Source organism: Arachis ipaensis, chromosome B02 (assembly GCF_000816755.2).
Source record: "Arachis ipaensis cultivar K30076 chromosome B02, Araip1.1, whole genome shotgun sequence".
Classification (NCBI taxonomy): domain Eukaryota; kingdom Viridiplantae; phylum Streptophyta; class Magnoliopsida; order Fabales; family Fabaceae; genus Arachis; species Arachis ipaensis.
This window is the reverse complement of record NC_029786.2, coordinates 419,634-438,572: the sequence shown is the minus strand read 5'-3', so window position 1 is coordinate 438,572 and position 18,939 is coordinate 419,634. Positions and strand designations below refer to the sequence as shown.

Genomic DNA, 18,939 nt, shown 5'->3' with positions numbered 1-18,939 from the left:
ATTTAATCAATTTTTAACTAATCATTTGAACTTGTCATTTTTAAAAATAATAATTACCATAGTTAAACACATTATAAAAATTTGACAAATAATTAATAATTATTATATAAGAAATATACTATTAAATTTACTTTTGAGCTTGTTAATGACTGTGTTTAGGATACTACTTAGTAAAATCATATTTTTTTTATCATATGGAATTTTTAATAATAATAAAATAAAAAATATATTTTGAAAAAATAAATAGTCATTAACACCATTATTTTCCAGGGATTAATTCCTCTTTTTATTTGAATCAGACAAGTGAAGCTCACTGCCACTGTTAGTGCCTTGTACTAATAAATTGCTTATGAAGATTTATTTTACCATTTTACCCCTAATTAATTTTCCCTTTAAAGCAAGCACAGATGTAATAAAATCAAGCAAAAGGGGCAAAATTGTACAAGATGCATAGATGGGAAAAAAGATGATGATAATTAATAAATTAATAACAACAATACTATTATTATAATAGCTTCGAACCATTCTTCTTGTTTTGTTTCTCTTTCATACTTTCTCTCTCTTCGGCGCTTTAATCATCCAGTTCGAAGATTTTCCCTTCTTCTCAGGTATGCCCTCAACTCTTTTTCCCCTTTTTCTGATTCTTCAAACCCCGTTTCCCAATTTTCCCAAAAATCCATTCTTTTCGGGATTCCCAATCGAAAACCCTAGCTTCCGGGACCCAATTTTCGACCCCGCAATTTGGTTCTTAAGTTTGAGGTGAAGAAAATAGAGAAAAATTAATTCTGAAAAAATCGAGATTTGGACCCCGCCCAAAACCCTAGCTTTAGATCTTGGTTAGTAGTTCAAATTTCGAAGCTTTTTGTTGCATTAGGTTTGATTCTAGGGTTTCTGAAATTAGATGTTCAGCTCCATGTAGAATTCAGCTTGGATTTGTGGTGAAGTTAGGATTTTTAGGTGATTGAGCTTGTGGGTTTTGTCCTTGCATTTGAAGGAGTTTCGCTGCCGCAGTAATATGAGCTAGATATTATGAGCTAATGAGAAACTGAACTGTTAGAAAAAAAAAAACAATGTTTTCTTTTTTTCTCTTTCTGCTTTGAGTTTTGAACTTATGGATCGGAAGTGGTTTGGTTTGGTTTGAATTGTTTGTGGAACTCTCTGTCTGTCTCTTTGTAATTTATTACCTAAGTCCTAAGATATGGTTTTGGAGTTTATAATCGTGGCTGCTCCAAAATGATTTGCCACGAAGTTCATATTGTAGTTTGAAGTGCTAGTAGTAGCACTTTATATAGGTACAATTTTCCATTTCGTGTTTTCAGTGGAATTCTTTTCTAGAGAAGGTTTAATGGGAACTTTATGATTTAATTGTTAGACGCCACATCATTACATAACGGTATTTAAACTATATCAGAGATACCACTTTCTCATCACTATTTCAGGGTCTAACGGTTGTTATTCACTTATTTAATGATATCGTTGTTGGCATGTTGACATTTGAATGGTAGAGGAAGTGCTTTAGAGGGATATATTTGAAGATTTCTAACTTGGCTGTGTGTGCATTTTCTTAGAAGGATTAAGGAATATAGGTATGTACATATTAAATAAAACTTTTCCTTCCTCCAGCAGCTGGAGCGAAAATTGGATTCGTTGTAGGAATTTATGATGTTGTGTTCTTTTATTTTTCTAGAATATGTTTTGTGTCTAGCATTTTGACTGCATTCTGCAGACTGGAGTTGATTTATATCCCATCCTTGGCAGCTGTAGGAACTCCACTAATCCTGAAAAATATGTGCCAATCCCTTTTTCAATTAAACATCTTGTTATCCTTCATTCTTCTTCTGACATGTTTTTCTTGTTTGCTTGATTGGCATTGATTGGAAATGACTTAGATGACACTTTTTTATATGCAGTTTAGCTAATTACAGCTACTTGTAGTGGTATGATGCTTGGGGCAGTATGCCGGTTATAGTTGGGGGAAATGCAAAGGTATCATGCTGGCAGCTGCACTAGTGCAGTTAATAACAGTGCAATAGGTGGGCCATCTGCTAGAGATGGTGGAAGATCTGATTCATCTACTTTGCCAGCTAACTTCCCTTTGAATTCAAGGTAAGAGAATTTTTCTCTTGACGTTGTTCCATTAATATCACATTGCCAAGTTTGATGCACTGCTTGGATGTTTTCTTTTATGTAGATGACAGGCTATAATAACGTGTATATCTGTGTTTGCATGTTTGCAGCAGCTGATAGTATTAGTTCCAAACGAAGTTGATTTAATGATAACACAGTTCAAAACTTTGCAACAGATTATGTTTATTCTGTATAATGGTCAAACCTGCATCTTATTTTAAAAGTCAAATTTGTTGTCTTCTGAGTGAAATATTAATATACTTAATTTTATAGAAATAGTTAAATAATTATTTACCTGGAAATGTTGACTTTAACTAAGGAAAAGAATTTTTAAGGTGTTTAAGCCAGATATCTTTTCTTTTTTAAATTTGATTTCTTTCTCTAATCTGCAAACCTTACAATTATTTATTATTCAATTAGTTATCACATATTTAGTTATTGGTAAAAGCATTCTTGGTTATTGAATCTACATAACTTAGAATTTGAAATTACAAATTAGGATTGGCCATTTGATTTTATTATAAATTTCTAGAATACTTGGAATAGCAGCACTTCTTCTATTGAAGGTGGTTCGATCTCTTTGTTTACAAATTAGGATTGGCCATTTGATTTTATTATAAATTTCTAGAATACTTGGAATAGCAGCACTTCTTCTATTGAAGGTGGTTCGATCTCTTTGTTCTTTTTTTTCTGTTGAGTTTTTTTTTTTTTTTTTATGATGGTTTATAGTTTTTCTTAATATAAATTACAATTTTGACGCTGTGAATCATTCTGAACCAACCGTTCTATTTGCAGGCGACAACCACAGTTAGCCCCATATAAGTTAAAGTGTGATAAAGAACCGTTGAATTCTAGGTACTTCATGAACCTAATAGCTCATTGCTTAAATATTGCTTACTTTGGGTTATAAATAATATTGTGTTATACTGTGCTATTTTATGGCTTGAATTTACCTATTAATTGTTACATATAGAAATTTTGCATGTACAACATTTTCCAATTCTTTCTATATTGCTTTTTGTTTATTTACCCAAAGCATTACCTGAAAGCTTTTATTATTGTTGTGTAATTAAAATTAAATAATTTTCTTCTTAGGCTTGGACCACCAGATTTTCACCCCCAAACGCCAAATTGCCCTGAGGAGACTCTAACAAGGGAATATCTGCTATCTGGATATAAAGAAACGGTTGAGGGGCTTGAGGTGCATCATTATGTTCTGCTGTTTTGTTCATACCAAATTTGATTATGTTTTTATTTATTATTTTTCACTCATGGTCCCAGCTACAGGAGTAGGATAAGTATACAATGTTCACTATTTTTTTGTGTGTGCCTCAGGAAGCTAGAGAAATCTCACTATCCCAGGTTCAAACTTTTAACAAGACAGTTGTCCTTAATTGCAAGGAGGTGAATCCCTTTCCTCTAGTGTTCATTGGATATTCATTTCCACTCTGTTTATTTTGGTTTCTCTGAATTTACAGCACAATGTCCACTTTCTATTTTTTGTGTTCATTCTTTCATTTGAAGCCTTTTTAGATTCAGGTTAACTCTTGTATCTTTCATCTTTTTTCCAGGCTATTAGAAAACATCTTAGGGCCATCAATGAATCTCGTGCTCAGAAGAGAAAGGTAACCTTAACCGTGTCTTTTTTGCATTTTATCCTTTCTAAACATTCTGCTTTTATGATAATTCCATTGTTGTCAGTTCTCTTGTTATTTTGGATTTCGTGCATGTATTTGATCCACATCATTGTGCTTACTTTGGCAGGCTGGACAAGTATATGGCGTGCCCCTCTCAGGATCACAACTTGCCAAGTCTGGTGTTTATCCTGAATTAAGGCCATGTGGTGAAGACTTCCGGAAGAAATGGATTGAGGTATACTTAGCTAGTGTCTAGCTCACGCTGCTTTCCTCTTTTTGCAAGTCTTGTAGTATGGTCCATCTATTTGTTCCTAATGAAATTGGTCTTAATTTTTTCGAAGAATGGTAATCCAGCTGGATGTATGGTATGGAAATCATGGTGGAATCTGGATTGTATTTATTTACTGAAAGATACTTACAGGCCATAGCTATTAATGAATAGCAGAGATATTGTTATGTAATTTCCTATTGCCAATTCCTTAGGATTTTTGTTGTCCAGTCTGATGGGTTGATATGCCTCTAAAATCTTTAAATATATTTACTATTGCTGGTACTTCAGTAACTCAATTAAAGTTTTGTTATAGGGATTATCTCAACCGCATAAGAGGTTACGCTCTTTGGCTGACCATGTTCCTCATGGTTATAAGAGAACATCCCTTTTAGAAGTTCTTATAAAGAATAATGTTCCATTGCTGAGGGCCACCTGGTTTATAAAGGTTACTTATCTCAATCAGGTAAGATTCTTCAATTTTGGTATATTTATCTATCTGATTTGCTGTCACCTTTTAATATTTGAAGGTACATTATGTTTGAACTTTGCAGGTTCGACCTGGTTCTGGTAGTATTTCTTCTGGGGCTGCTGACAAAATTCAGCTGGCTCGTTCTGAGGTTTGGACCAAAGATGTTATCAATTACTTGCAATCTCTTTTGGATGAGTTTTTCTCAAAAAATGCATCTCATTCTACTCATAATAAAGAGCGATCACCACAAATGTCTTATGCTGGATCACTACAGCACAAAAATGATCCGTTACTATCTATTTCTGATGGTGAAGAGCCATCCTTACATTTTAGATGGTGGTATATTGTTCGGCTACTTCAATGGCATAATTCTGAGGGGCTACTTCTTCCTTCTCTTGTCATTGATTGGGTTTTGAATCAAGTACAGGTGGTTTACATTTTCTATCTTCTATTTTAACAAATTCTATATATGCTGATTTTGGTTTCAGGTTTTAATTTTCTCATTTCTGTGCCTTCCAGGAAAAAGAACGGCTGGAGGTCTGGCAACTGTTATTGCCTATTATATATGGCTTTTTAGAAACTGTTGTTCTTTCTCAAACTTATGTGCGCACTCTGGCTGGAATAGCACTTCGTGTTATTCGTGATCCTGCTCCTGGTGGATCAGATCTAGTAGATAATTCTCGGCGGGCTTATACAACTTATGCTCTGATTGAGATGATACGGTATTTAATACTTGCAGTGCCGGATACTTTCGTTGCATTGGATTGCTTTCCTTTGCCATCCTCGGTGGTTTCACATTCAATCAATGATGGGAGTTTTGCACTAAAACTAAATGAAGTTTCAGGGAAGGTAAAAAATAGTTCAGATGATTTCGGTCATATTATTTCATGCATTCAGAAACATGCCGAGGATCTTGCTAAGGCCGCAAGCCCAGGCTATGCAGGTCATTGTCTGGCCAAAGTTGCAAATGCCTTGGATAAATCTCTTGTGCTTGGTGATTTACGTGGAGCATATACATTTCTTTTTGAAGATCCCTGTGATGGAACTGTATCGGAAAGTTGGGTTGGTAGAGTTAGCCCGTGCTTACGGTTATCACTGAAGTGGTTTGGGACTGTAAGTACATCACTTGTTTATTCAGTGTTTTTCCTCTCTGAGTGGGCAACATGTGAATTCAGGGATTTTAGTGCTACTCCTCCTTGTGACATCAAGTTCACTGGCAGAAGAGATCTATCCCAAGTACATATGGCAGTTAGACTTTTAAACATGAAGATGAAGGATATGAAGATTTCACCAAGACAAATGAATGGAAGCACTCATAGAGTCAGTTATTTAGAGAAATGTTCAAATCAGAGGCATAATCAAGGTTATGTGGGAAATGTCTCCAAAGTAAAATCTAGTTCAAAAAGTAACAGTTTTTCAGTTATGTTTGAAAGCCCTGGTCCACTCCATGATATTATAGTTTGTTGGATTGATCAGCATGTAGTGCACAAAGGAGAAGGGCTTAAACGGCTTCATCTATTTATGGTGGAACTCATACGTGCGGGCATACTTAACCCATTGGCGTATGTACGTCAGCTGATAGTCAGTGGCATAATGGATTTGAATGCAAATTTGGCTGACCTGGAGCGACGAAAGAGACACTATTGCATCTTAAAGCAACTTCCTGGGCATTTTATTCGTGATGCTTTGCAGGAGTCGGGGATTGTTGAAGGGCCGCAGCTTGATGAGGCCTTGCAAACTTACTTGAATGAACGCCGCCTCATACTTCGTGTTCCTTCAAGTGGGAAGCAAGATGATGCTAGCAGTGCCAATATATCTGCCATCAAGCGGAAAGGACATCCAGCTTCTGTAAAGAGTGGGGCTTCTACTGTTACAACGGCAACTGATCCATCTAAAACTACTCTTTCTAAATCCGCATCTTCTAAAAATGCAAAAGATGGTGTTAGCATTGACGAACTGAAAGGAGCCATTATGGCCTTGTTACAGCTACCAAGTAGTATTGCTAATTTGAACACTACAGCAAGTGATGAATCTGAAGGCAGTGTTAGAAGACCTATCTTGCCTAACAGCAAGATTGATCAAGTGGAGGCTACACCTGGGTGTGAAGAATGTAGAAAAGCAAAGAGACAAAAGTTGAGCGATGAAAGAAGCTCATTTGCTCTAGTTCTTTCTGATGATGACGATACATGGTGGGTGAAGAAGGGGTTGAAATCCTCAGAGCCTCCCAAAGTTGATCAACCTCCAAAGTCAACCAAACAGGTTACAAAGAGTCGTCAGAAGAATGTGCGAAAGACGCAGAGTCTTGCTCAACTGGCTGCTTCAAGAATCGAGGGTAGCCAGGGGGCATCAACTAGTCATGTTTGTGATAATAAGGTAAGCTGCCCTCACCATAGAACAGGTACGGATGGAGATAATATGAGACCGGCTGATAGCATCCGAACAAGCCAGTGTGGGGATATTGTTTCCGTTGGCAAATCACTAAAGCAGCTACGCTTTGTTGAGAAAAGGGCAGTAGCATCTTGGTTAATTATGGTTGTTAGGCAGTCGGTTGAAGAGACCGAAAAGAATGTTGGCAAAGTTGGTCAGTTTGGCAGGCCCTTTCCTACAGCTGATGATAGAAGCTCAATACGGTGGAAACTTGGTGAGGATGAACTTTCTGCAATGCTTTATTTGATGGATAACTCTGATGATTTGGTATCAACTGTGAAGTTCCTCCTCTGGTTGCTGCCAAAGGTTCCCAATAGCTCAAATTCTACAATTCACAGTGGAAGAAATGTTATGATGCTGCCAAGGAATGTGGAAAACCAAGTTTGTGATGTGGGAGAGTCTTTTCTGATATCATCATTGAGAAGGTGCTGAAAATATCTGATTTTGATCTTTATGCTTCTGGTTGACAGTTTCTTTCCAATTTTTTATTTCTTAGTTTTAAAAAAATGAACTTTCTTTTTCCACATTGCTTGCTATACAGGTACGAGAACATTCTTGTTGCAGCAGACCTTATTCCCGACACACTGACATCTGCAATGCATCGTGCTGCTGCTATTATAGCATCTAATGGAAGGATATCAGGTTCAGGAGTCTTGGCATTCGCTCGGTATTTATTGAAGAAATACGGCAGTGTGACTAGTGTTATCGAATGGGATAAAACTTTTAAGACTACTTGTGATGCAAGGCTTTCCTCTGAACTTGAACGGTCAGTGGATGGGGAGTTAGGGTTAGTTCCATCTGGAGTTGAGGACCCTGATGACTTTTTCCGTCAGAAGATAAGTGGTGGTCGGTTACCTTCGAGAGTAGGCTCAGGCATGAGGGACATAGTGCAGCGTAGTGTTGAAGAAGCATTTCACTATCTCTTTGGAAAAGATAGGAAGGCCTTTGCTTCTGGTACACCAAAAGGTCCTGCTTTAGAAAAATGGGATAATGGATATCAAATCGCTCAGCAAATAGTCATGGGCCTCATTGACTGCATTAGGCAGACGCCAGGTGCTGCACAAGAAGGTGATCCATCGTTAGTCTCTTCTGCCATTTCTGCCATTGTTGGCAGTGTCGGTCCAACATTAGCAAAGATGCCTGATTTTTCACCTGGCAATAATCATTCGAATACAACGTTGGCAACAAGTTCTTTGAACTATGCCAAATGTATACTCCGAATGCATGTAACCTGTCTATGCCTGCTTAAGGAAGTCTTGGGAGAACGCCACAGTCGTGTATTTGAGATTGCTCTTGCAACAGAAGCGTCTAATGCTCTTGCTGGCGTTTTTGCTCCTAGTAAAGCATCTCGAGCTCAGTTTCAAATCTCCCCCGATTCCCATGATACTGGCAGCACTACTCCAAACGATGTGGGAAGCAACTCCAATAAAGTTATGGTTTCAAGACCAACAAAAATTGCTGCTGCTGTTTCTGCACTTGTTGTTGGTGCCATTATACATGGTGTTACCAGCTTGGAGAGAATGGTATCTATCCTCAGATTAAAGGAGGGATTGGATGTTGTACAATTTGCAAGAAGTACGAGGTCCAATTCAAATGGAAATGCGCGGTCTGTTGGGTCTTTTAAGGCAGATAGTTCAATTGAGGTTCATGTCCACTGGTTTAGATTGCTTGTTGGAAACTGCAGAACCATGTGTGAAGGATTAGTGGTGGAACTCCTCGGGGAACCATCTATTATAGCACTTTCAAGGATGCAGCGCATGCTGCCTGTAAGTTTGGTCTTTCCGCCTGCCTATTCTATATTCGCCTTTGTCAAGTGGCGACCATTTATTTTGAGTGCTAATGTTGCAACCCGTGAAGACATTAATCAACTTTATCAGTCTCTAACAGTTGCCATAACTGATGCAATAAAGCATTTGCCTTTCCGAGATGTATGCTTTAGAGACTGTCAAGGTCTTTATGACCTTATGGCTGTGGATGCAAGCGATGCTGAATTTGCAAACTTGCTAGAGGTTAATGGCTCCGATATGCATTTAAAATCCAGGGCATTTGCTCCTCTTCGTTCTAGGATTTTTCTGAATGCCATGATTGACTGTAAGCTGCCACAAAATTTGTATACAAAGGATGAGGGGAGCCGGATTTCTGATGAATCTAAGCTTCAAGATAAGCTTGTTCATGTTTTGGATACCTTGCAACCTGCAAAATTTCACTGGCAGTGGGTTGCGCTCAGGTTGCTTTTGAATGAACAAGCCCTTATCGAAAAACTGGAGGCACATGACGGGTCCATAGCTGATGCTATACAGATGACCTCGCCTAGTGCTGAGAAAGCTGCTGCTGCGGCTGCTGCTTCCGAGAATGAGAACAATTTTATTGAAATACTTCTCACAAGGTTGCTGGTTAGACCTGATGCTGCCCCCCTTTTCTCGGAGTTGGTTCATCTTTTTGGTAGGTCCCTAGAGGATTCGATGTTGTTGCAAGCTAAATGGTTCCTTGGAGGCCAGGATGTACTATTTGGTAGGAAGACCATTAGACAAAGGCTGCAAAATATTGCCGAGGGTAAAGGGCTTTCTGTTAAGGCTCAATTTTGGGAGCCATGGGGTTGGTGTAGTTCGTCTACAGATCCAGTGACTGTCAAGGGGGATAAGAAGTTTGATACCACAGGTCTTGAAGAAGGAGAAGTTGTGGAAGATGGCATGGATTCGAAAAAAGGCCTAAAAGGGTCCTCTCAAGCATCTGATTGTGAAGGCACTGGTGGGGACCAGCAGCATGTGACTGAGAAGGCTCTTATTGAGTTAATTCTTCCTTGTATAGATCAAGGCTCCGACGAATCCCGCAATTCCTTTGCAAGTGATTTGATTAAACAGTTAAATAATATAGAGCAACAAATCGCTGCTGTTACACGCGGGGTAAGCAAGCCAGTGGGAAGTACTTCCCCTGGAATAGAAGGTCAGACAAACAAAGTAAGCCGCAAAGCTATGAAAGGTGGTAGCCCTGGATTAGCTAGACGACAGGTAGTTGTAACAGATTCTTCTCCTCCATCTGCTTCGGCTCTACGAGCTTCTATGTCATTGCGTCTGCAGCTGCTCTTGAGATTTCTTCCTATCCTTTGCACTGACAGGTAGTTAAGAGTATATTTTGTTGTGTTTAGAGTTGTTTTTCTTGACTTGAATGAATGGTATATTTTCTTGATTACCTATTTAGTAGTGTTACCTACTTGGGGGGAAGTCTAGCCATTCATGTTCTCTTGACCGGGAGAAATGGAGAATTCATGTGCCCAAGAGACTGCCATTCATGGATTTAGTTGTCTATATTTAATAATTGAATTACAATGCTGCAAATGAGTTGAATAAATCAATTTGTAATTTGAAACTAAGCCACTAAGGATATATGTGCTGCTAGAAATTTGCTTTAATTGTTTAGGATGATGGTTGGAACTTCTAATACTCAATGATAGAGGCAATTGAGGAGTTTCACATGTTTAATATTGCAGGGAGCCATCTGTGCGGAACATGAGATATTCACTTGCTTCCGTAATCCTTCGTCTGCTTGGTAGCCGGCTTGTCCACGAAGAAAGTTCGCTGCTGAAGAGGGAGGTGGATTCATCTACTGAAGCTGCTACTGGCGCAACTCTAGACTCTTCTGCTGAGGGTTTATTTGATCGATTGTTGTTGGTTTTGCATGGATTGTTGAGTACTCATCCTCCGAGTTGGCTTCGGCTTAAACCTGGTTCGAAGACGATCAATGAACCTACGAGAGATTTTTCTGGAGTCGATCGAGACTTATTGGAGACTTTGCAGGTTTGGCCTTTCAACCTATGGATGTTGTATAGCTTTTGGTTTTGGTGACTCCAGTATTACAGTTTTTGTCTTCTTGAATAACCATTTTTGTGTTGATGACATCATTAATTGTTGTCTAATTTTTTATATTGTCTAATACAGAATGACTTGGACCGCATGCAAGTGCCTGACACCATCCGGTGGCATATCCAGGCTGCAATGCCTGTATTCTTCCCCTCTCTGCGATGCTCTTTCTCGTGCCAGCCACCCCCTATTCCACCATCTGCTCTTGCTTGCCTGCAACCCAGCTTTACGAATCCTTCGACTGCCCCACAGAGGAATGCGGTTCCCTTATCAAGGATTGCAACTAATGCATCAGGGAAGTCAAAACAACAGCAAGATAATAATGATTTGGAAGTTGATCCTTGGACACTTCTAGAAGATGGTGCCGGATCTTGCCCTTCTGCCAGTAATACTGTGAGCATAGGAACCGGTGACCCTGCCAATATTAAAGCTGCCAGCTGGCTTAAAGGGGCTGTAAGGGTGAGACGGACAGATCTTACATACGTTGGTCCCGTTGATGATGACAGTTGATTAACAGGATTTTTATCATCAGTTCAAAGTTTATGATGGAGCCCCTCGTGACAGCGGGTTTTCGGTTGTCGAGAATCATCGCATGAATGGCATAAAGATGCTGTTTTTGTTCTTGCCGTTGGATTGAAAGGAGGCTGATGAGGGGCATTGTTTTTTTGAAGAAAATGGGTTGTAGGGATTTTTCCCTAATTAGCTTGGTTGACTGCTAACCCTGTTGATCACCAATCACCTCATCTTGGATTGTGCACTTCCCTGGCACAGTTCTTAGGTTTGTTGTATATATAGGGATATGATTATTTCAAATTTACCAATTGATCTGAGTAATATATCTCAAAAAATGTGATCTGTTTCATGCTCATTTTTATGCTCTAGTGTACTCATGAGTGTGTTCACAATGTCTATAATCTTTTGGAGGAGCACTAGCACACACAAAGGGCACTCAACCATTGTTTGTACTTTGATACTATATATTATGTTCAGATCACCATAGTTAACTGCTTGATCCTTTAGCATTAGCATTAGCATGAACTTTTTCATTAAATTTAATTCTCTTATTGTAATTTTGATAATATATCACGAGAAAGCATGTATTCACTTGTAACAAGAAGATACAATCACATTTATTTTGGGGTAAAATTTGATTGAGGTGGAATAGACGAGTCAATGATGATGATTGATATGAAGGTAAAGACGTTTTGATTTTCGACATTAAGTACAAAAGAAAAGAGCATAGCTCATTAGTCTGATAAATAAGTTCGGGAGTTTGAATTTTAACTTGTGCATATAGTAATTTATTTACTTAGTCAAAGATAAAATCTTAAATGGAATTTAGACAAATTAATGCTTAGTTTGTCAAGATGAAAAATGACATGAAAAACTTAAAAGAAAAATACAAATTCAAAAATTGAGGACATAGAAAACTGAATTTTTAAAACTAACATTTCTAAGACCGGAGATGGAAATTTTATTTCTTTCTAAAAATATTATCATTTAACTTCTTAAATTCTAAATTTACTCCTCAATTCCCATATTTGTTTTAAACTAAACAAGTAAACATAATACTAAGATAGACATAACTTAGTCAAATATATTTTACATCAAACACAATAAAAAAAACTTAATTTAGTCTCTATCTTTTAGTCTGTCTTCATCTCCCTTCCAAATACAGCCTAAAAAAACATAAAATAGCCCAGAATCTAGTAGTACAAAAATATTGCAGCTGTTTTTATCCCAATCAATCTATGAAGTTTGATCCCAAAATGTTTCCTCAAGAAGTTCCTAATTCCCTATTCAAGTAGTCAATAAACATTCTCTTTGCACTGTCTGCATCCGAAGGAGGTGGTGGCCCGCTTAAACTTGTTTGGCCCGTAAGTTTGATGAAGGTTCGCCGCATCCTGCGAAGCTCCGGCAGCCCAACTGGCCTTGAAATATTGATAGTAGGCAAGTCTTTCCCCACAGAAATACCAACAAGAGGTCCACCAAGAGCTTGTGATTGCGCCTCTGCTATAGTGTTTGTCACCTCCTGTGTTGCCTTGTCCAACTCATACAGAGAATTCGCATCCGAAAAACGACTTGTCTGAGTCGCAATAGTAGGCTGCAATATCTTGACATCCCTGGTTTTGGAATCCACCTTCTTGGTCAAGTATGAAACAGCATCCAGAATGGCAGCAGAAGACTTGTCTATTCCATCTCTGTGAGGCCATAGCTCAAACAACGGCGCATCCCACCGGTTTCTGCTATCAGGTCTCTCAAACCTCCTCACCAAATCATCAAAGATAGTATCATTGTAACTAGCTTCGCCTTTCTCCCTGCGCTCCTCGTTCCACTTCCTACAATTGTTTTCCTCCACGTCACAGTAAACAACACAGTATCTAATCCCCGCTGCACGAGCCAAACACCATAACTCGTATCGATAACCCTTGATGCTATTCAAAGAGTCCACTATAATGATATTATCTTTGGCCACGGATCTATCCACTTCAGAGCGAAGCACTCCTCTCAGATTCTTCTCAGACGGCATATTTGCATAGCTCTCATTGCGATCAAGATGAAAGGAAGCTTCATCAATGATCCTCACTTGGTACTTCACTTCGGATTCTTTGAGAGATTCAGCTAGACAGAGTGCTGCTTTCGATTTGCCACTGCATGGTTGCCCGCAGATCACAACCAATGCCATTCCGGTCAGAAATTACCTCTCTTCAATGATCTGCAGCATAATAACAATCGATCCAGTTTAATTTTGATACTCTTAACAGTTTCAATGAAATTATTTCCATTCCTTTCAATTTCTCCACTAGAATACATGCATACAGATTAAATTCCGAGGATTAATGGACAGCGTTATTTGCAAATCAAGTGTAACAATCCAAAACAATTATCGAAGAAGAGACGATAGCATCATCTGAAAAGAACAAAATGAGAATTGAAGGATAAAATATATGATTCGCATTCAGCAAACAATAACAAGAATAAGAACTAACCGCAGGGGCGAAAGGTGAAGAGGGAGGCGGTGTATCGAAGGAGCGATGCGAGATATTTGATTTGATTTAGCAGAAAAGAGATGAAAGAGATTAAGAATCAGAAAAAAGAAAGAGAAAGGGAAAGTGAAACCCTAGAGACTCAGATTCGCGGGTTAAACTATTCAGTATTCGCAGCTCATACTCCTATTGCTCCCGAAAATATTTTCGTTTGAATTTTATATGCACTTCTAATCTTCTATCGCATTTTAAGAATATAACTGAATACTGAAATTAATAATAATACGTGACAACTTTTGAAATTTACAGGGTTTCTATTATATTTTATTTTATTTTATCACGTATTCTAACCAATTTTATTTGGTGATGAAGCAAATTTTTTTTTTTTTTACTGAGCTCGTCTATTTGAATATTCTCCATTTTTATGCTTATTTTGACCATTTTATCCAACAATAATTTTCAAATGATGATAGTACTTGTTATCTTTTGAACTGAATATGAAAATAGTAATCTGATGTGATGTTAAAGAACTAATTTTCATACAGGTACACTTGATTACCATTGAATAATACAATCATCTGCTACCTAAGTTTTAAAGACTATAGTTTACAGAAGAGAAAAAACAAAAGTACATGAATGGAAGAACATCTTGGTTTCTATACATGTTGGTTTCTCATTGACTTATCTGCACAATGAACATCTTCAATCCAAGCAACAATGTTGAATGCTAAGCCTTCTAAAACTCTTGAGTAGCTTTCTAGTATTGCTTTTCCTACATCCTGCACAACATCACTTTCATTAGCCTATTAGGTGTTTGTCAAATTGTCTAGCTCAGTTTCATCTTGTTCCTTTTTTACGATTCTACCTTTTCTTCAGGGTACATTGAAAAATCAATATATCTTGACAATTAGTTGCTAGATACATCCATCTTTCAATGATGTTCAAATTGACAAATATTTTAATTCGAAGAAAGTATATACCATGACTCAATACCAGAATGAAGGCAATGGTGAGTTGAAGTAGCAACCAACCACTTTTCAGTGCATATTATATTATGAATTTGAACATAGTTAAACTCACCTGATTGTATTGAATTTTGCATGTGTCCAAGGAAGTCTGTGAAAGTTCAGGATATCTTTGCTTCAAGCAGAACAACAAAGTCTCAGCTTTCTCAGCTAACAAAAAGTTCTTGTCTTTGCGGTCGGTTTCGGCCATGAGATCCTTCACTTTGTTCCATGATGATTTTGAGTTGCTTAAACAAGCCTTTCGCCGCCATGTGTACATCGAAGATTCAACCCTGTCTGCCAGCTCAAGTGCTTCATGTTCAGAGCTTATTTTAAGGCAATCAAGAAGGTGATCAGGTGAGAATTTGTCTGCAGAAGACATATAGCGGTAAACTGTGTCCCCTAGGCATGCTCTTCCACTCTGAACAAATTGATGATAAAAAAGTCAAATAAAATGAAATGGAAATGCATTCTCATGTACTCAATGTGTATAGAAGATTTTGTTGGTTTATTTTTGCTAGTGTCATGCATTTGTAGATGTAACCCTTTATGCCAAATGTAGTTCTAAGTAACTTCCAAAGAAGGCCAAAAGATAATTGACATGAAAATTTAACTGTTTGTCCTTGATAGTGTCTTTATCTATTTTTCTACTATTAAACATAGCTCTTGAAGAAACAAAGTTGCATTATTGCCATCAGGATCAAATTTAGTGAACTCTCAATAAATTATATGTGAACAATGAGGACTAACCTTGGGAAGATTTGCCATGTATGTCTCAGGGATAACCATCTCTGCTAGAACACTGCTATTTATTGCCATGGCTGCTTTATGAATTTGATTTGCACAATCTCTTTTCTCAATCAAGTGCTTCCTTGACTTATCAGAGAGGCCACCAGGGTGAACACAGGGAACTGGCAACCACCATTTCTCGTCTTTCCTTTGAACAACCACCCTTCGAAACGATCCGGCACGTGACCGAGACGAATTCCCCGACATACTCCCTTGTTCCGCATACCAAAATTCAGTATCCTTGAAACTATCCAATATTTCCTGTCAAAATATAAAAAACATTGTTCATAACCTTAAAAATGTTGGGAGGAAAACATTGTTGTCAAACACAAGAAGCAAATTCAAGGTGTATTTTCTTACCATAAGCAATGTGTCAAGTTTCTGTAAAGCTGGAAGGTTGATATAAATATCTGATCTTGGTCTGCTTGTCATCATCTGGGACACATAACCAGATGTAAAAAACATTGTTCATATCCTTGAATTGTACACTCTGTAGGTATAGATGGTAAAGTGCACATAAAAGGTTCATTATGATAAAGGATTAACTTTAGTTTCAACTAATTTAGCAGATATCAGATACTAACGGTTGGTTGAGAAAAGAGAAAAAAGAAATGAAAATATAACTATAGTTCACCTCTACAATTGTGCCATCATCTAAGCATTGTGCAGTTGGAGCAAATTCAACAATGTAATCACAGAGAGATAGAAGACAATTCATTTCTCTTTTCCACATGGCCTTCTTCTCAGCCTTCAGAGGCTCCAACTTCAGGTTTTGTCCAAAAACAGTTGCTGCAGAATTTTCCCAACCAAAAACATGTTTAGTGGAAGAAAAACAATAACATTTACCAAAGTAAGATATTGCCTCTATTAAAGATATTTATTACCATAAAGGTTAGTAATGGAGTTTGAGATTGTAACTGCAGTGCATACACCTTTTCCACCACCAGACATGTCTTCCCCCAATAGAAGCTTTGCAAATCTTTCCTTCATCATTTCAAGCTCTGCAAGTGACCACACAATTGAGCTAATTTCTACAAAACTAAACTTCTTCATAGATAAATATATTTTAGTTTATGAAATTATACCAAAATTTTGTTTTAGTCCATGAAAAGGTGTAGTTTGTTTTTAAGTCCCCAATTTTAGAAAAATGTGCATACCTGGTCTTAGTCCCTGAATTATGCTGTGACAGGGACAAAAATAAGAAATATAAGTTTTTGAGGTTTCTTTTTAAGGATCATTTATGATAATTTTATGCAAATCTTTCCTTCATTATCATTTCAAGCCTCTGCAAATATAACAAATTTATGAAAAATGTGTGTAGTTAATCTTAGTCCCTAAATAATATCTGTGACAAGGACCATAATAATATTAAAGAAATGTAGACTAAAACCAACCAAAAATATTTTTCATAGAAGTTTAACAAAAAGTTGTGTAAACCAACCTGACTCCAGCAGATCAAGATCATCAGATTTACTATCTAGTGAATGCATCCTCTTCTTCATTCCTCCAAGACTTGAAAGAGCAGCTCCATGATGATGACTAGACTCGGTTCTCATGGTGGCGGCGGCAATCCACCGAGAAGGCGGCGAAGGTTGAAGATCACTACTAGCAAAACTATGATTGTCATCAACAGGCTCTAATGATGACAAGTTTGAGGCCTCTGAGTTACTCCTACAATATGCAAATGAATCACCACTGAATGGAGAGTATTCAGTACTTTGATCATTTTGATCCATAGAAGAAGTTGATTGCTGATACCCCAAATCAGAACTTTCATCAAAATTTGATGAATTTTCCATATCTAAATCCAAAAACTTAATCTATGCTCAATTTTTCTCAATACCCTGCAAATACATAATCATGAAAGTTGAGTCATATTTTGAGTTTGTAGTGTGTCATACTATGATATAAAAGCTTAGCATAAAAAATTTACATTGCAATCAAAGCTATATAAACAAAACAAAACAAAAAAGGAAAAAAGGTGCTATATTAAAAGAAAAAGGTGACAACATGTATGTTCATGACTTGTTTATACAAAAAAGCAAAAGCTAACAAAGAATGTTCCTGCTATAAGAGACCTAAAAATAATTCAGCTGTAGAATGCAGTAAAGTGTATGTGAATAAAGCATTGTCTGGTTTGAGAACTTTGTGAGAATGAACATTGATTAAAAAAAAAAAAGAGTTAAAAAAAAATTTTAAACTTCAAGACCAATAATAATTAAACCGTTGGAACAAAAGCATTAAAAATAATTAAAAAGCAACGGTCCCCAACATTCTTTTTCATGTTACCTTTTATTTTTTCAATTTATTTGTGCTTGGTTTTGAATTTGAAACTGTAGCTTAGATAAACATCATTTGAAACAGTTCCCTCCTCAGTGATTGTGCCTTTATTTATCCAGAATAAGAAAGCAAGCTTTGTTTCAAGGACTCAGAAGCTAAGAAACCAAAGAAAGAAGAAAAAGCTAGTAGCAGATATGTCCAAAATCATTGTATAGGAGCAGAATAAGACATAAAATGTGATTATATGTATGATTAGACATAACATTAAATACTATTCTAATCTTGTTTGCATTGGTTACAAGTACTCATTATTATAACGTGTAAAACAGAACATATATTTAAGAGTTATATTTTTATGGGCTTATACAAAATTATCATAATTTTTTTTTGGTAATAATAATAATAACAAGAATAATGAATTTTTAATTACATTTTATTATCTAAGACTAGCTGTAAATTGTTTTTGGTTGCCACAGTATTCTCTAGTCCGATAGGGTAAGGACTAATTCGTCAGTCATCACGGATTTGAACTCTATTTAAGAATTTGTCACTAGCCAATAGATTACTATATGCACAAAACGGAATTTGAACCTTCGATACTTGCTTAAACAGACGAGTCATGAGTGAGTTGATCACTCGACCAACCGAAGTTGATTAAATTAGCTGTAAATTGATTGCATTATTTTGTACTTTGACCTGAATCACTAATTGTTTAGGTAGTTGATAATATTAAATGTTTTTTGTCGGTTTTCTTAACTCTTATTTTATTATTACTCTTTTTAAGTTTTAACTTGTGTGAAATTTACCATGCAAGATTCTCTTCATTTCCCAGGCTATAAAACACTATTATAAATTTATAATACGCCGGTTTTTCAGATAGGATAAAGATGAATTAACAAGGATTTATGGTCAACAAAACAGGTTGATGAGTTATGGGTGAAGATTGAATGAAATGGCTGCATGTGAACCATATGAACTAGAAATCAAGATGCTCAATTTACACATATCAATGATTCTCTAATATTTTAATAGCTTTCAATACTCATTTATTTCCCCTAGTACATACATAGTACATTCATCTTAATACAAAA

The 18,939-nt window shown here is 36.9% G+C and overlaps 3 protein-coding genes across 3 annotated transcripts; 1 reads left to right on the top strand and 2 right to left on the bottom strand.

Annotated features, from left to right (window-relative positions):
• LOC107621415 (mediator of RNA polymerase II transcription subunit 12) lies at positions 505–11,816 on the top strand. Its single transcript, XM_016323439.2, has 13 exons — positions 505–608; positions 1,911–2,106; positions 2,923–2,982; positions 3,223–3,328; positions 3,463–3,531; positions 3,699–3,752; positions 3,892–3,999; positions 4,349–4,498; positions 4,587–4,931; positions 5,024–7,356; positions 7,473–10,046; positions 10,419–10,725; positions 10,867–11,816. The coding sequence occupies exons 2-13, from the start codon at positions 1,979–1,981 to the stop codon at positions 11,296–11,298; spliced, it is 6,666 nt and encodes a 2,221-aa protein (XP_016178925.1). The 5' UTR covers positions 505–608; positions 1,911–1,978; the 3' UTR covers positions 11,299–11,816.
• Positions 12,329–14,022, bottom strand: LOC107621407 (protein KTI12 homolog). Its single transcript, XM_016323431.2, has 2 exons — positions 13,779–14,022; positions 12,329–13,504 (listed from the first exon to the last, which is right to left on the bottom strand). Exon 2 carries the CDS (start codon positions 13,472–13,474, stop codon positions 12,566–12,568), a length of 909 nt encoding a protein of 302 aa, XP_016178917.1. The 5' UTR covers positions 13,475–13,504; positions 13,779–14,022; the 3' UTR covers positions 12,329–12,565.
• LOC107621400 (rop guanine nucleotide exchange factor 3) lies at positions 14,272–17,367 on the bottom strand. Its single transcript, XM_016323425.2, has 7 exons — positions 17,010–17,367; positions 16,453–16,569; positions 16,203–16,357; positions 15,929–16,003; positions 15,530–15,829; positions 14,856–15,200; positions 14,272–14,554 (listed from the first exon to the last, which is right to left on the bottom strand). The coding sequence occupies exons 1-7, from the start codon at positions 17,365–17,367 to the stop codon at positions 14,432–14,434; spliced, it is 1,473 nt and encodes a 490-aa protein (XP_016178911.1). The 3' UTR covers positions 14,272–14,431.

Excerpts from the sequence above, each read along its gene's own strand:
- LOC107621415 (XM_016323439.2), top strand. The coding sequence starts at position 1,979 with ATGCAAAGGTATCATGCTGGCAGCTGCACTAGTGCAGTTAATAACAGT. Across the intron at positions 3,329-3,462 it reads AAACGGTTGAGGGGCTTGAG|GAAGCTAGAGAAATCTCACT; the intron begins GTGCATCATTAT and ends TGTGTGCCTCAG. Across the intron at positions 10,047-10,418 it reads CCTATCCTTTGCACTGACAG|GGAGCCATCTGTGCGGAACA; the intron begins GTAGTTAAGAGT and ends TTAATATTGCAG.
- LOC107621407 (XM_016323431.2), bottom strand. The coding sequence starts at position 13,474 with ATGGCATTGGTTGTGATCTGCGGGCAACCATGCAGTGGCAAATCGAAA.
- LOC107621400 (XM_016323425.2), bottom strand. The coding sequence starts at position 17,367 with ATGGAAAATTCATCAAATTTTGATGAAAGTTCTGATTTGGGGTATCAG. Across the intron at positions 16,004-16,202 it reads ATGATGGCACAATTGTAGAG|ATGATGACAAGCAGACCAAG; the intron begins GTGAACTATAGT and ends TATGTGTCCCAG. Across the intron at positions 15,830-15,928 it reads AACTTGACACATTGCTTATG|GAAATATTGGATAGTTTCAA; the intron begins GTAAGAAAATAC and ends ATATTTTGACAG.